This window comes from Diospyros lotus, chromosome 10, assembly GCF_014633365.1.
Source record: "Diospyros lotus cultivar Yz01 chromosome 10, ASM1463336v1, whole genome shotgun sequence".
Classification (NCBI taxonomy): domain Eukaryota; kingdom Viridiplantae; phylum Streptophyta; class Magnoliopsida; order Ericales; family Ebenaceae; genus Diospyros; species Diospyros lotus.
This window is the reverse complement of record NC_068347.1, coordinates 21,748,360-21,766,228: the sequence shown is the minus strand read 5'-3', so window position 1 is coordinate 21,766,228 and position 17,869 is coordinate 21,748,360. Positions and strand designations below refer to the sequence as shown.

Sequence of the window (17,869 nt, the reverse complement as noted above, 5' to 3'; positions counted from 1 at the left end):
CAAGCCCTGCCCGCTATTCCTGACGCATCATATCCTTGAGCATCTGCCTCTTTGGACTAATAATACGGAATCACATAGATGAACGTCCCCACCTCGCAATTAGATGATTCGATGCATTAGAAAATCCCGCACACCAATACACAAGACAACTGTGTCAGTTTAAGTCAAAGGATAAGTTATACATTCACAACTCGATGACAAGATCATTATTCACAATGCCATGTGATCAATCATCGATGTCACATTTAGCATGTTGTTCTCCAACAACCACCAACGAGTTTACTAAAAACATCACATACCATATGGGATGTGACTCATCACTCTTAACCATTAGTATCTCACATTAATCAAGATAGTAAATATCATATCGTCCATATTCGATTAATCAGAGTCCCCATTCGATTAATCTAAAAACTAGGAATATTTAAAAAATTCAGTTATCAGATAATCTCATCACAAATTCTTATCACCTTTAAGAATAAGACTCTCAAACAGAAAATTCAGGATTCATTTATATAACAGACTAGAGAGTAATGAATGATGGCAAACTTGTCTTTTATGAAGATATACATAGATATATCATATGTATTTTACACACATGCTAGACGTCATCTAAATATAGTATTAAGGAACATCACTAACAATATGTAGTAAGGTAGTGTTTGTATTTTGAGTAAGATAAGGTTGTATCAACATAAGGTTTGAATACTTTCCAGACCAAGATATAGAATGATTAAGATAAGATTGAGAAACATTTCAATATTTTTATCATATGGATTGTTAAATTTTTTGAAATGCAATGGAGGACATATGTGTTATTTTTTCTTTTCTATAAAATCCAAAATAAATTTATTTGGAGGAGAAAAAGATAAATTTATTTGAACAATCTCAAATAAGAAGTCACGTGACTTCTTTTTATTGAGTTGCCAGATAAATTTTGCAAACATAATATAACGTACTTTTGTCTAGAATGCTTTCCATATCTCACTTTTTTCAGTCTATATCTTAGTTAACAAACACTATCTAAGTAAATTAATTAAGGTCCCAACTAATTTATTCGTCATCTGTTTGCCAAAGCTCATTCTTGTATAAACCCAATTTCTAAATGAGGATGGGGTTAACCCTGCGGATTGTTCATGAGAGAGGGAATAAAAAAGGGTAGGAAAAGGGGGAGGAGATTTTGCTAACAAAATGCCAGTGAAAATGATCGAATGGGAGAGATATGAGAAATAAGATAAGGGAGGAGAATGAGAGAAATAATAAAATGGCATTTTCTGTAATTTTATAAACGTCAAATATATTTTTCAATATTTACTCTAAACCTCAAAAGTATCAAACTTATTTTAACAAAAATATTTTCACAATTTTTATTGTTATTTTTCCTTTTTCAATTCTTAGTGACAAGAATTTGACATTATTAAAAAAGTTATGTGAGAGTAGCTAGCAATTGTGAATGGCATACTTACGAGACACATTTCTTTTTATTGCCCAAACAACAGTTTTTGAGAGTATTAACAATTCAGCACATGGTAACTAATTATTAGAAATGGTAGATGAATAAAAAAATATTAAGAATAAAAAACACAAAACAAAAATATAAACCATCATTAAGCTTCTATATGTTTCCTATAAGAAAAGATTTTTACTTTTAAATAAAAACTAAAAACTCTCTTAAACACTTGGAGGTATATCTCCCAGTATGTCCCATGTCATTTGACTGATTCTCAAGTGACAATGGGAAGGTATGTTTTTCCCTAGATGGCCAGCATAATAGTAGAGGAAAAGTCTTAGAAGGCCCATAATAGTAGGAGAAAAATCACGTGGAAGATTCCTATTGACTCCTAGAAGGATTTGGAAATTGAGCTACGTGGAGGTGTTGCATAATAAGGCACGAGTGTTGCTAAGGGTTTCCATAATAAAATGGCACTTCCATGCTGTCAGTATTCACAAATTGTCTCAAGGTTGATGACTTCTTGTTCATTTTCCACATATGACATCAAATTATTGTTGTCTAACTATAATAATTAAATTTATTTATTTTGAGAACAATTAGAGTAGAGTCCTTGAGAAAATTCAGATGGCTAGAAAGGGTCAATGAGAATAGGGATCTGACCTGAGCGGGGTTAAGGCTTCAGGTTCCCAGAGGGTCATAGGAGTTTTTGGGGCAGAAGAATCCAAGAAGTCTTCAGGGAGCGGTCTCTGGATAGGTCCAGAAGGTTTTTAAGTGACTGTCTTTAGGGTCTTTCGGGTATTTACATCACAAAATCGATCAGATGGCACGCAAGGATCTTTCCCACGCAGGCCCTCTGATACTTAAGTTAGACATTGATGTTTAGAAAATGAAATGTAGCTACAAGTATAAATGTATGCACGCAATATGTCCAAGGTAGGTCTTTGGTTCTCTATGAGTCTTGTAGAGGTTAGAGTCTTAAAATCCTCGTGACTAGAAAGCACAGATAGAAGTCCAACGAGTATGAAAGACTTCCAAAAAGATTTGAAAAAAAGAAATCCTTCTGCCTTTAAGCAGGCGAGTATTTATAGACACTTGGTGGGGTCTACTAACGAGAGTCTTTAGACTTTTTGGATAGATGCATTGCGTGAGGCCGGAGGGCCTAGAAGGTCTTCAAGGGTGAAAGTGCCCTGATGAGTTTCCTCCGAGTGGGTTCAAAGATTCTTTGGAGCCACCAGGTGAATTGGGCCCAAAAGACTCTAGCTGTGTCTTCGAGTTATGCAATGCTGAGGCTCGATCGTCTTGGAAACTCTTCGGGGACTCCAAGGGAGATTGCCCGGAAGACTCTTTAGAGCTATCTGAGGATATGTAAAACACTTGGAAATTTTTTTGAATTTTGAGATTTTAAGAATTTCTTAGAGTATCCCACAAGAGTAGCGTTTATTAAAATAAGTAAGATAAGATTGTATCAACATAAGGTTGGAATGCTTTCCGAACCAAGATATGAAATGGTCAAGATAAGGTTGAAAACCATTCCAAGATTTCTATCATACTATTTGTTAACTTTTTTGGAATATAATGGGGGGGCATATAGGTCATTTTTTCTTATTTGTAAGGTCTAAGATAAATTTATCTAGAAGAGGTGGAAATAAATTTATGTGAACAATCCTAAATAAGAAGTCGCTTGACTTCTTTTTATTGAATTGGCAAATAAATTTAACAAACACAATAGAAAATAATTTTATTTGGAATACTTTTTATATTTCACTTTTTTCAATATATATCTTAATTAACAAATATTACCTAAGTAAATTAAGGTCCCAACTAATTGATTCGTTGTCTTTTTACAAAAGCTCATTTTTGTATAAACCCAATCTCTAAATGAGAATGGGGTTAACCCCGTGGATTGTTTATGAGAGAGAAAACAAAAGTAGGTAGGAAAAGGGGACAAATGCTAGTGAAAATGATCAAAAGGTAAAAACATGTTTGTCCATGACTATAAGCCTATGAATGTGAGAGATATGAGAAATAAGAGAAGCGAGGAGAATGAGATAAATAATAAGATGGCATTTTTTGTAATTTTATAAAAGTCAAATGTATTCTTTTATATTTATTCTAAACTTCAAAAGTATCAAACTTATTTTAGCAAAAATATTTTCACAATTTTTTATTTTTATTTTTCCTTTTTCAATTCTTAGTGTCAAGTGCTTGACGTTGCTAAAAAAAATTATGCGAGAGTAGGTAGGAATTGTGAATGGCCTATGGCCTACTTACGAGACACATTTCTTTTAATTACCTAAACAATAATATGTGAGAGTTTTAATTATTCAACATAATAAGTTAATTACTAAAAATGATAAATGAATTAAAAAAATATTAAAAAAAAACACAAAACAAAAATATGAACCACCATTAAGCTTCTATTTGTTTCCTATAAAAAAATTTACTTTTAAATAAAATAAAAAATAAAAACTAAAAACTCTCTTAAACAATCTTTAAATTTTTTTAATCTATTACCAACAAGTATGAGTGATGAGTGATCCATGGTCACACCTTTTGGAGTCATTAAATAGTCAATGGTCGACAATGACAAATAGGTTAAAAGAAAATATATAAAAATAACACAAAACAAAGGACAAAAATGAAGGGAAAATATCTCCAACGTCTTGTCTTTACTTGGCTATTTTTTAAGCTTGGAAGAAAATTTTTATTTTCCTCTTTGCTATTTAAAAAGTTAGGTCTCAAATCTCTTTTAAGCGAGTCTAAATTATTTTTTCTTTGCTAGTGGAACATAGAGTGTTATTTATTTATTTTTATAAGAAGAATCTATTACTTGAAATAGCTCAGCTCTCCAAATTCAAATTTGGTTGCGATTAATGCAAACTCATATGCTAAGTATAATTTAATAAAGAATATGATTTGACATGATATAGTATCATATATAATTCATAGATTCAAAAAAAAAATTAAATAAGATATATTCTCACAAATTTGAAAGCTAATATAGTTATAATGTTTCTTATCTTTTACCCTTGTCATTAACAAGCAGCTAATACAATATTTTTTATTACTTACAGAGCCGGCCCAACCCTTAAGCCATGTATGTCATGGCATTAGGCCCCCAAATTTTAACAATTTGTAATATTTATGTATATATATATTTAATAATTAATATTTTATTACAAAATTTAAATACAAAACATTATAATTTTTTTTTAACTTCCCTTCATTTTTCAATTTTTAACCGTTATGGTATTTTCAAATTCCAATATCCCATAAAACTTATTTTCCCTTCCCAATTTTTGCCTCTTTCCCCCCCCTCTCTCTCTCTCATTATTGGTGAATTTTATCTTTTTAATGCTATCGGTTTAATGTTTTGTTTTGTTTCTTTCTATAAGAGAATCATAAATGTATAATCTTTTACTCAGACTGATTTTTTTAGAGTTTCAAGAAAATTTAGTTTTGTTTTTCTTTGTTTATTGTTCTAAGTTGTTTGGCTTTTTTTTTTCTTATCTCTGAGACATTATATTTTAATTAAAAATTTATTATCATTAAGAGATTATTATATTTTGTAGTTGATTTAATTTTATTTTTTTTATTTAATAAAATAATAAAATATTTATGTAAAAAAGTGTTTTTTTTTTTTATAAAAAAAATTAATATTCGAAAGCCTCAACAAATCTTTTCACCTAAATCCTTTCCCCTAAGACCCCCAACTCTGTTGGGTCGGCTATGATTACTTAATATATTGAAATAATCTAAATTGTTGTAGTTGTTACTTTTTAACTTTTTGATTGTATTAATTATCAAATTGTGCTTAAAATGAGTTTTATCCTTTAAGAGAATCCTAATCCCAAAGTATTTTCATGTTCAGTTAAGCAAATTGAGCAGCCAACATAACCAAGATTTTCTTTTCTTTTGAAGGAGAATGGTCAACATCCTTATTGCTTAAAGAGCATCTCACTGTATTATCAGATTCCCAAACTCCATTTTCCTGGCTTTGCAAACATAGAACAGATCCTGAAACTGTAAAATAGTAACCGAATGGCAGCTGGCAGCTGTATTGTCCTTCTTCACCAGGAGAAGAAGGAGAAGGAGAAGAAGAAGAAGAAGAAGAAGCAATTCTGTTCCAAGACAATCCCAGAATGACCAAAATATTTTTCTTCTTTATTTTTTTCTATTTTTCCAGTAAAATGTGTAATCATCATAAGTGGCTGAAGCAGAAAAAGGAAAGCCCAGAAGAGAAATACAGTCCTGGTGGCTACAGTGGGATGGGATAACGTCCCTAAGAGGCAGAAGAAGCAGCTACTGCTTCTGTTTTTTCTTTCTCTTTGATCACTCTATTCCAAGTCTCTGCACTGTCAATTATTTCCCCTGTTTTTATGAGGTACCGGACGCGTTTTCCATTCTCCAGTATCTTGTGACCCACTCGGCTCGTTACATCCTGTTCTTTGGAGTAGAGCATCACATTTGAGCTGTGAATTGGTCCTTCAACCTGAAAGTAACACACAAACAACTATCTCTTTACCCTCACTAAAAATCAGGATGCCAAATTACAGTTTCTGCGACTCTCCATTCACATGCAAATAAACTAAAGAGTAAAAAGACCTTGATTATCTGCCCTGGCTCCCCCTCTTCCCTGCTTTTCATATGCTTGGTCTTCAAGTTAATTTCTTTGACTACCACAGTGCTGTTATGCTTAAAGATTTTGGTAATCTCTCCAACTTTACCCTTTTCACGTCCAGATATAACTTTTACAGTGTCTCCAACCTTAACATGCATTTTGTGTAGTACTGGAAGGCTGTTTGGCTTACATTTTTTCCTCTCCCATCTCTTCAGCTGAAAAGAAAAGAAAAAAAACAAATAATGTGAATGATAAAAAAAGCTTCTCATTTAGCAAAACTAAATAAATAAAGCTTATCAAGCAGCAAGATACAAACTACACCCTATTCAGCTAATATAACCATGAAGATACTATTCTAGTAATCAGAACATGATCTGGCGCTTTTTGTTCAGCTCAGAGTAACCCAGTTGTTAGAATGGAGCTGTCTATGCAGCTTGAATACACCAGTAAAACATAGCCAGTTTGATGACCACAACAAGGAGCTGCAAATTCTTCAAGGTCTTGCCAATCTTACACAAAATCTTATTCAGTTAGCTCAAAACGAGCTCAAATCTCTTATGCTCATGGATACTGAAGTAGCTCATTGGAACATAACACTTCATATAATGATGTCAATTTGACAAGGACTCTCCATGATACAATATGAGCTCAAATCTCTTATGCTCATGGATACTGAAGTAGCTCATTGGAACATACACTTCATATAATGATGTCACTTTGACCAGCACTCTCCAGGATACAATATGAAGAATGGGTAGCAACGCAATAGCAAAGGCCTCCCTTTTAACAGTGTCATCCTACTTTCTTTGCATCCCAACAGTTCTTCAACGAAGCCATATGGTAAAGTTTAAGCATTTGCAACACGATTAATTGGGATCAGATGATTGGAGTATGCTTTAAGTACTGATTGCCGGACATGTTTGTTGTTTTTCCTATATCATCTCTTTCTATGCATACCTCAAACTTTGCTAAGAGGATTAAAACCAACAAAATGAAAGCCATACACATTGAGAGATGAAAAGCAGAATCAAAATACCAACCTTCATTACTATAGGGGTAGGAGATGGATTCTCATGTGATTTGACCTGCATGTAATTTACACCAAATATTGTCAGTAACTCATCAAGGAAATAATAACAAATTTGACATCTAAAACTAATTAAACCATGAGCTACAACACTAAAAGGGTATCCACAGTGCACAAGGCTCCCTGCTGTGTGAGGGTTGGGAGAGGATTGAATTTGTAAGCAATCTTCTTTTTTTTTTTTTTGCAAAGAGGTTGTCTCCACAACTTAAACCCGTGGACAATCAAAACACTAAGAACATATTATCAAACTAGAAGAAAAAAATATAACCCATATAGAATCTTCCCATTCAGAAACGATAATGTACATTCCTTGTTAGTCTGCTAGACATCAATCTGATAGTTTCTAAACAACTTTAGGAAAGTAAATGATTAGTAGAGGTAATATTTTACAGTCCTTCTACTTGCTACTACCAAACAAACGAACAAACATGGATTTCCAATTTTCACTGACCTTTAAAAGGCTTTAAAATAAGCAACTAAAGAAGGTGCATTGTACCGTACAAGTTGTTCTCGGACAAACTAATAACAGAGAAGTGTTCAGTCATTATGCTGTGGTTCCTTATATGAGCAGGTCCCGACGACACAATTTTCCACAACTAGATCACTGAGCTTTCCCATACCCATTTCCTTCTATTTCTATTAGGGAAGGGCATTGGCCTGAAACCTGAAAGCCTGCATGGCTCATCCAAACCCACAATACATCGGTCTTGGCATCACATATAGACCAATAAAGTCAGGTTAATTAAGGCTTGATTGTATTGTTCAACTGAGCTGCGCTTTGAAAATAGTTGTTTAGGCTCAGCCAGTCCTTAAATTTCATATACAGGATACTTAATGAGTTCATATGTTAATAGTCAAGTAAAAACAAGTAAAAGAATTTAAATCTAGCCCTTTATTTATAAACAGCAAATCAGCAACACCCATTCTTTTCCCGAGATGTTATTTGTCACCCAATTGTAACAGGATTTTCTTTTTCAATACTTAATTAATTTTATATAATAAATTCCATGGAAATAAATTTCCTGCTTACCTTGTTAGAGTTTACTTAAACCTCAGCCCTTGGGTTGAGTTTATCTTTTTGAACTCTAGTGGGTGACACCCTTTATTTTTATTTATCAATTAAGGGTAATAAATTAATAATACTCGAACGCGAAGGATTGAATCTTGAATTTTAAACTGCATTAAAATCCATTTAGAAGTCGTAAATTGCTCCTCAGTAGCAGCCCTAATTTTTCCCCATTGCACAATTAAATACCCCATCCTTTTAATTAATCATATAAGCACATGCACGTGCACGCACACATATATAATGCAACACTGCCACCCTAGGGTGTGTGTTGGACTTGGGGCTTTCTTATGCTGGGAGCTTCACTCCCAGCTTTTCTCCTTGAGACTGAGGCTTGAGCCTTGGCATTCTGCCAGGGGGGCCAAAGAGTGAGCCTCAGTTCACTCCTTGTTGCCCTCGGCAGCTGAAGTTCACACTGTGCATCCAGTCATCAATTTTGTTTAACTTATTTCCTTTGCTTCCTTTGAACTACAACGTTTGTACCAGCAAACTCCGAACCTCACTGTTTAGAGTGTTTCAGATCCACTTCTCCTCCAAAACAAAATATTAATATACATTAAACCCTCTACGTTGTGTCATTGAACGTTATCAAGTAAATATTACAACAAAATCCACTTTAGCAATACAATTTCAACCAAATAACAAACACCCTAGCTACACCATATTCAAGGTCACTGCCAAACACAACAGTAAGCTTTGACCATGCGAAAATAACTACAAAAATCAATATGACCATATTTTACTTGATGAGCTTCTCTTTTCCCTTAAAGCTACCTGCACCACTTGAGGGCATTTGAATGTGCGAGGTAAGCACTTAACACTTAGTGAGAGTTAGAAAATATTTTCCATGCATGATTTATGTCATGAGCATGAACAACACTTCGACACCCTGGTGACTAGAGATTGGTAACAAACTTTTGAACTTTTACCACATTCCCCACTTGTGCAACGTGGGTCTCAGATGCATTTAACCCTCATCTCGTGGCAAAAGGCGTACTTGACTCTATCAATCTCATGTCTAAACCTATGGCCATAGTTTCATGAAATGCAAAGAAAACTGTTTTTTTTTTTTTTTCTTTGATGCAACAATAGGTAAATAAGTTTCATGCTTTGAGATGAACAATATATCACAATAAATTTATTCATGCAACATGCCATTTTGAAACTTGACAATGAACCCTCACCTTAGGTTTGAGCTTGTTAGCATCGGTCCATCCTTCTCCTTTTCTGCCCTGACTCACTGCCTTTGCTGTCCTCCTTTTTCTTTCTCTTCAAGTTGAGTTACATAGTGTAGTATTAACAGACCAGACCTCTTTTTTATACTAATCCCTCACCTAATGCTTTCACACCACCAAAATTCAAAGATTTGTCCCATCTTTACATATCTTGCTTTTCAGAAAATCTCAATGATTTCAAGAGGCCCACTCTATCTTTCTCAGGCATTGTCAGACAAAGGTGGGAGAGACAAGCAGCCCTTTTTCCATTCCATTCTAAGCTCAACGTTTGCATCTCCCTCCCTCCTTCCTCAATGATTTCAAGAGACCCACTCTCTCTTTCTTGGGTGTTGTCAGCCGAAGGTGGGAGAGACAAGTGACCCTTTTTCCATTCTCCATCCCGGCCTCCCTCTCAATGATTTCAAGACTCACTCTTTTTCTCAGGCATTTCCAGCTGATAGTGGGAGAGACAAGCACCCCTTTTTTCAATTCTAAGCTCAACTTTTGCATCTCCCTCCTTCCCTTCCTCCCTCCCTCTCAATGATTTCAAGAGACCCACTCTCTCTTTCTTACGTTTTGTTAGCCAAAGGTGGGAAAGACAAGGGGCCCTTTTTTCCATTCTAAGGTCAACTTTTGCATCTCCCTCCCTCTTATTTTCTCTTCTTCCATGCACAGGGTGGCAAGGGGAGCCCTTTTTTTCCTTAGCTCGTTTCACCTACACACACACATATATACATATGCATACTTATTTAGACACACACATATATCATTTCAAGGATCTCAATCTCTCTCTTATATCTGTGTGTGAGCGTGTGTGTGTGTGTGTGTGTCTTTTCTCATCTTTCCATCTTTCCTCAATATTTATCAAAAGCTTTCAGCAATCTCACCTCATGTGCTTCAATGTATTTATCTAAAATTTGTGTCTCAACCCTTTCCTCCAAAACCCATCAAGTTATATACCAACAGACTCAGTTCAACAAAAAGATTCCAAATCTGAGATCCATTTTTGTGAATTGGCGAGTTTAAATTTTGGGTAATCATTTTCCTTAATAATTAAGTCTTCCCAAAATTCTAGAAACATTTTGGGTGTTACAGAATCAATTGAAAGCAGGGTGGAACTACATACAATTGAGAGTGTGCAATTGCACCCCCCCCCCCCCCTCCCCCACCCTTAACTTCTAAAATTACCCATTGGCCCTTTGATGTTGTGCATATAAATTATTATGCCCTCTAACACTTGCCCCCCTCTAAAATAAAAAAGATGGGGACAAATAAGTAATGCCCCCCTTAACCCTAGGTCCTGACCCCACCACTACTTGAAAGAGAACAATATTTATATCCAATTTGTGAAATAAATACTTTCATTGTGGTTAGGATTTTTAGCATTGACAAATTCTGTAAACACTTTTGAGTTGTTATTTCTAGTTTATGCCTTGGAGATGGTTTTGAGCTAGTTAATGTTGCAGTACAAGTCTTCTTAATACAAGCAGAAACAAGAGTAGAGCAAACAAAAACAACAATCCATCAAGCCTTTATCCCACAATGTGAGGTCGGCTAAAATGTTCCATCTTATATCTGAATAAATTGATTCTTGAAATTACAAAGGAGTATAACTTTGTGAACATAAAGACATTAAATTCCAACTTTTTAAGGGCAACAAATGAGGTGAAGCTAGTGCTGCTATACTGACCTGAATCCTACCCATTTGAAAAAAATTGAACTTTCTACTTTGGGAAGAAAACTGCGGTTTTGTGGAGTTAGATGGACTTAATATTTCTCTACCCACAAATTAATGATCATGAGACTTTATTCTACATATATCAAAGATGCATATAAGAGAGAATACAGATATTTTAGAGTTTCTAGTGTCAAGATCTGTGACAACCTTTAAAACAATGAGAAAGAGACTTTGGGGGAGGACTAATATTAAAATCTTCAAATTATCTTTTGCTTAATCAATATTCATATTCGTTAATTCTTGTTTTGGCATTGCCTACCCAGGCAGGTTTGTCTTTAGGATGTCTATCAAAGTGGGAGACAGTTTATCATGGGTAGCAAGTGAGATTGCTTTATCCTTGAGAGTTACTATCTGTTTGTAAGTTACTAAGTTTTGCATTGCACCTATCTCTATAATAGTGTTCTGTTCGTTCCAACATTTTAGATTGCTCCATCATTTTTCTTGCATTTCTAAGTAATTTTTCACCAGACAAATTTTTGTCTCTTCCTATGGGCTACAACACTAAATACAATTATTAATTGGAAAATTTGGTGAATAGGTAACAATTCCCTTTCAAATGTTGTTGACTATGACTCATATATTGCTTCATCAGGATGTTGATGATGGCAGATACTGAATTTTGGTGCAACGAGAATGATGTTCGTCTTGCTGATCGAAAGTGAAGAGAACTGGGCTGCAGGGTGCCCTTTGATGAGGTTGTTAAAGGCAATCATCTAGTTCATATTGATAGTAAATTTGGTTCAATATGGGAGTGATGCTAGCCTCATTTATTGAATGGGTGTTCTTTGAAATAAAAATCCATAACAAATCCTACAAATGGAATTCTTGCACTCCTCTGTTATCTTGTAGAAGGAAAAAAAGACCCACATTGAAGACAAAAAGGACATATGGAATGAAAAAAACTGGCTTCCAAACTAATCTGAACACTCAATAACAGAGAGCAACAATGAATGTTTAAAGCCACACACACAAAAAAAAAAAAAAATGCTTACTGGTTATCCCTTCATTGTTTAGGGAAATATGATTTTCCATACTGGACATGGAAAAGGAAATGCAATTTTGTACAATAATGTTGTGTACTCAATTAATGGACTAAAACAAAGTATCAGTACAACCAGGTCTTTTTTCTGCGGCTACATGTAATCAACTAAACTAGCATATGCTGCGATATAACCAAACATTCCATGAAAGTACTCATCAATCATTTCTACAATTGGGTGTTGATTAGGTCACGGAATAATGAATACGAGGCAATCAGTGGAACACACATTTCAAAAATCATCAATAAAAGTCCAAATGTGGCATAATAATAACAATCGATGGGTTTACAAATGATGATACCACAAAGTAAATTAAAATTACACGAAACAGTGCAAAATCCATCTGATATTGCCAACAAAAAGGAAGAAGGAATCTTCGAATTCCATGAAAACAGGGGGTTAAAAAGGCTAAAAAAACAAAGGAAAAAGGAGAGAAGAAAAGATAGGCGTACCAGGGACGGGCAGAGAGAGGGCGAAAATGGTTGGCCGAAGAAGGAAGAAGAGGAGAGAGAAAGAGAAGTGAAGGAGCTGTGGAGAGCAGCCATTGCGGCCATTGTTGGTGCTGCGACTCTAGAGAAGTGCCCACTGCTGGAAACAGGTCAGGCGCCTTGAGTTAGGGAGGAAAACTGAAAGGATAAGAAGCTCGACTTGCTCTCTCTCTCTCTCTCTCTCTCTCTCTCTCTCTCTCTATATATATATTAGGTTTTAATATTCTTTTTTTCTATTATTATTTTGATATAAAATCACCCATATTTACACAAAGCTGGTTAGATTTTGGCCTATTTGTTGCAGTTAAAAGCTGTCACTTTTAGCTTTTAACTTAAAAAAATAGAAATGTAATATTTATTCTAATTTGTAAAATTCTAACTTACAATTTTTATAGTTTTTAGAAAGGGTAGAAGCTGATTTTTTCAAACCTGAGATACCCCAACTTCTATAACTTCTGATTAAACGGTCACATTTTAATGACAATTTTTTCCCTATTTTTAATAAAAAATTACTCTCATATCCACGCAATCAAGCATCTCTATTCTCATAATTCATTAATTATAATACTTGAAACTTATACATATACACTAATTAATTTTTAAATTATCATTCTATAACTACTAAGGGTATTATGGATAATTATACAAAAATAGGTTATTTTACAACTTATGGTATCAAACACTATAACTGCTTAACTACAACTTCTGAGAAATTGCAATAAACAAGTTCACAACTTATTCTAAGTTTTAGAAGCTATAATCTGAAAAGTTGGAAATTATAATTTCTCTAATTAAGCTGCAACAAACATGGCAAGTTAGTGTTTGATTTTTTATGTAATTTATTTTTTATATAAAAGAGATGAAAAAACTTTTTTATATAGCATAATTCATATGAAAATTATTTTCCAGTGTTACGTTGAAACAAATGAACCTATTATGTGTTATTGACATTAATTAATATGAGTTAAAATAAGAATTTTATATTGAAAGTTGTTGGATTTGGAAGTCTCACGGTTCAAACAATATAACTCTAAAATTTATTTATTTTTATTTTTCAATAGTTTAGATGGGTAATATATTCATTTCAACTAACTTAGTGGAAACCAAATCATGTCTTTATCTACCAAAATTTTCATTTTTACCTTAAAAAACATAAATTTTAAAAGATAATTAACAACAAACAAATCCACCAGGATTGCAATTTGCATGTATTAAAAATAAAATAAAATAAAATAAATTGATTAAAATAATTATTGTAATATATCTTCTGCGAAATTTCCTCTTAAGAACATGCAAGGAAGCTCCATTGTTATAACATATTTTCCGTAAGGTTTTCTCCAAAGCATTCGGAAAACTCTATCGAAGAGGTTTGTCCAAGCTTGGGAGAGCCTTCTTTTCTAGAAGGGTCTTCTACAGCCTTGTCACCTGAAGACTCAAGAGCACCAAAGACCTTTCGGGGACCAATTTCCCCGAAGGCTTAGATAGTTTTTCAAACCCCCTTCAAGGACTATTTTTCCAAAAGTCAAACTAATCTTTCGAATACCTTTTAGGGGCTAGCTCCCTCAAAGGTTAGGTCATCTCGACAATGACATCCAAACACCTTCACTCGAAGAGTCGTGTCACATAGCTCGTGCATGTGTGCCACGTGTCTAAGTTTGCCCCAATCCCTTGAAGAGTATAAATACTCATTGATCCTTCATCTTTTAGATCTTTTTGGTAAACCTAAAGACCCCTTTTTGACTATTCAGTGCACACCTCTTTCGAAGAATTCTTACTTTTTCGAAGACACTCTCTACATCACACTGTATTTGCATAACCTTTTTCGTACCATGACTATATTTGACTTAAGTATCAGAGAGCCACGCAAGAGAAATTCTCACATACTTTCTAATTGTCTCCTATCTTATAGATCGGAAGACTGAAAGAACCAAAGCTCCTGAAGACCTCTTCTGAAGATTCTTCTACAATTCACTCAAAAAACTCTTTTGTAACTTTAGATGCCCAAAGACTTTTCCAGAGCCACCATTCCATAAGACCCTTTCATATGACTTATTCCGAGCAAACTTGCTCTTCTACTTGGCCCTACTAACGTTTTGTTGAGTTTTTTTGAGACAAATAATTTTTAATTATTATATTATATCAACAACAACAATGTAATTATCTATAACATAAACCCATAAGGTGTGTAATTAAAAATGACAACAATACACTGTTAAAAAATAGTGAGATTAAGTCAATTTTAAATCATAAATAAAAGTATCATGACATTGTGGATATGTGATTTCGTTGAGATTATTGATCTCAATAAGACAAAATGAAAGAAAACCTAAAATGCATATAAATGAAGGGAAAATTATGCTTTGTACTCTTGACACTTAGGTTTATTGTAAGAATTATTTCTAATATTGAAAAAATACAGTAAATACTTTAGACCTATATTATGATGTTGTGATTACTCCTTATTGTTAAGTAGCAATCCAAAAATCCTAATTGTCTTTGTTGAGGCATAAATGTATTTAAAATTTTCAAAATACTTTGTGAGCTTGTAATAACCATTTTACCTTTTTGATAAAGGATAAAATCAACATCCATCTGCTTTGAGAATGAATCATGCTACATGTATATCACTTTTATACACCTTGGGTTACATAAAGGGGTATTATGACCAAAATACTCCTCGTCTTCATGTACCTCACGCGTCTCTATGTGCCTCATGAAGGACTTTTTTGTCATTAATATACATTTATGTAGTCTAAGGGGTACACAAAAGTATAACAATAACATTATTCTTTGAGAAGAATTACAAAATAAGGTTCAAATAGGAATTCTCAATCAACAAAGATGATATGTGTTTGTTAAAAAATTTAATCATTAACAACGACAAAAATTCAAAAGGCTGATGACTTGATTAGAAGTTAAAATCGAGCTACTAATGGGAGGGTGGAGATTCAAAAATCTTAAGTGGGACAATTTTCATTGAAAATAAGGGATAAAGAGATAAAAGTTTTAAAATAATTATGTTTTTGATATGTTTGTGTGAACACTTAATGAAAAATAGTTAGATAAACCTGAAAAAATAGTGAAAATTTTGACTGAATTTTGTGTATGTCCTTTTGTAGAAATACTAAAATCAGAGAGAAACTCGTGCACATTTTATGGAACTACATGGGTGCCTACTACCATTCATTTTAGAGAATAAAAAACAAAAAAACAAAAAAGTAAATAGAAATATCTTTTTTAAAAAATAAGGGTAAATTTGTCATTTTATGTTCCAACATAAGCAAGGGCGGAGTCAAGTGAGGTGCAGTGGCCAAATCTTAATTTTTTTTTATTTTATATTATTTTTATTTAAGTTCAACTCCTAAAATGAATTTAAAATTATTTTATTAAAACTTAGGCTAAATAGGTCAAATGGTCCAAATCTACTAAGTCCTAAGTCCTAATCCATTTAATTTTAAAATTTATCCTATTTCTTGTTTTATTTCCCAATACCCACCTAATTTTATTTCTTTCAATTATTATTCCAATGGTTGAAAGAGTATTTTCTGTAATAAATATTGTGAAGAATCGATTATGTAATAGAATTGAAAATCAATGTGTTAAGCTCAAGGTAAGTAAATACGATTTTGATAATAACAAAAATAAATTTATTTTAAATTAAAAGTGGATACAAAGAGTAAATTTATTTTTAATTAAAGGTGGATTATCTTTAGACATGTTTACTTATTTTAATTATTTATATTTCAAAAGTTTATGTTTGAATTTTTATTTCTTAATAAATGTATTTCTTACTTATGCAAAAAGTAAATTTATTTTGAATTAAAGAAAATTAATTTTAGACATGTTTTCTCTTACTCATGCAAAAAGTAAATTTATTTTGAATTAAAGGTAAAACATGTTTTCTTATTGTTTGAGAAAGTCAAAACATTTTTTAAATTTCAAACTTCATATTAACCATTTATTTAATGGCTAGTGTATTTGAAAGATGTATATATATATATAGGGTAAGTATGGAGGCTCAAATTAGAACAAACTTAATAGAGCATTCAAACAAGAGTGAGAAGGTTCGAAGTGCTGGAAGTGTGCTGGTTGGTAGAATTCTTAATCGTTGGTGACTTGTTTGTAATTGTCTCTGGTTGTAAGTTTGTTATTTTTACTCACTTGTTATGTGAGAAAATTGTATTTGTTAGTAGTGTACTAGTGGTTCTTGTTTAGGCAAGAGATTGTATGTTGGTTCTAACTCCAATTAAAAGTTAGTGTTGATTTTCTATAATAGAACCTCAACCTAAGTCTTAGAGAGTCTCAAGCTAACTCTTGAGAGAGAGGATTAGACTCTTTAGAGTCGAATCTCTATAAATTTCTTTTGTTCTGTGTGATTGTGTGATTTTATTGATTTCAATTCTATTGCAATCACCACATATTAAGATTACAAATTTAAAATTTTTTAAAAAAATTAAAATTATTAATTTTTGAAAAACCCAATTCACCTCTTCTTGGGTATTTTTCTGGACAACACAATAAATGAATGATAGCATAGTTGTATATGTTAAAAATAATATACTTAATAAAATTGATAATAAAATTATTATACGGCATTATTAAACTGTAAAAAGCCGTAAAAAATAATTGAAAGATATTTTTACATTTTAATAATATTATTATTATTTTATTTTTAAAATTATATTTTTTGTATTTAAATTCAACCCCACTCAATTAAAATCCTTGCTCCGCCCTCCAACATAAGTAGTAGTTTTTGTTATTTTGAAAATATTAGGAGTGTCTTACAATTTCTTGAATCTTAGAAGGATATTCCATGCAGTTTACCATAAAGAGATGCGAAGTTATGCAGAGAATAGTGTAAATGTGTTTATTTCATTTACATCAACTTGTATATTTTGCTGCAAATAATTCCAAATATTGGGGCCGGCCCGGCCGGGTCTTCAATTCAAACAAAAAGGGTGAATAGAAGGGGAAGACAATATCAATAAGAATTTGGCCGAACTTTCACAGGAAGTGCAAAAAGACAATTTATTTAGGATAGTGATAGAGACATCAAAACTTTTGGCCAAAAAATTTAGTCACATAATCATTATTCATCTATTTTAGTCAAATAATCATTATCAACTAATCTATTGATAATCGGATTAGTTGGCAATGACAAA

General features: G+C 32.9%; 1 protein-coding gene across 1 annotated transcript; it reads right to left on the bottom strand.

Annotated features, from left to right (window-relative positions):
* Positions 1 to 5,596: 5,596 nt before the first annotated feature.
* Positions 5,597 to 12,877, bottom strand: LOC127812198 (50S ribosomal protein L24, chloroplastic). Its single transcript, XM_052352567.1, has 4 exons — positions 12,672 to 12,877; positions 7,115 to 7,159; positions 6,059 to 6,289; positions 5,597 to 5,945 (listed from the first exon to the last, which is right to left on the bottom strand). The coding sequence occupies exons 1-4, from the start codon at positions 12,771 to 12,773 to the stop codon at positions 5,736 to 5,738; spliced, it is 588 nt and encodes a 195-aa protein (XP_052208527.1). The 5' UTR covers positions 12,774 to 12,877; the 3' UTR covers positions 5,597 to 5,735.
* Positions 12,878 to 17,869: the final 4,992 nt, after the last annotated feature.

Bases quoted from the DNA above. Each gene is read 5' to 3' on its own strand.
- LOC127812198 (XM_052352567.1), bottom strand. From the start codon at position 12,773: ATGGCCGCAATGGCTGCTCTCCACAGCTCCTTCACTTCTCTTTCTCTC. The intron at 7,160-12,671 runs GTACGCCTATCT...AATTACATGCAG, and splicing joins CCTCTCTCTGCCCGTCCCTG to GTCAAATCACATGAGAATCC. The intron at 5,946-6,058 runs GTCTTTTTACTC...TGTTACTTTCAG, and splicing joins AGCCAGGGCAGATAATCAAG to GTTGAAGGACCAATTCACAG.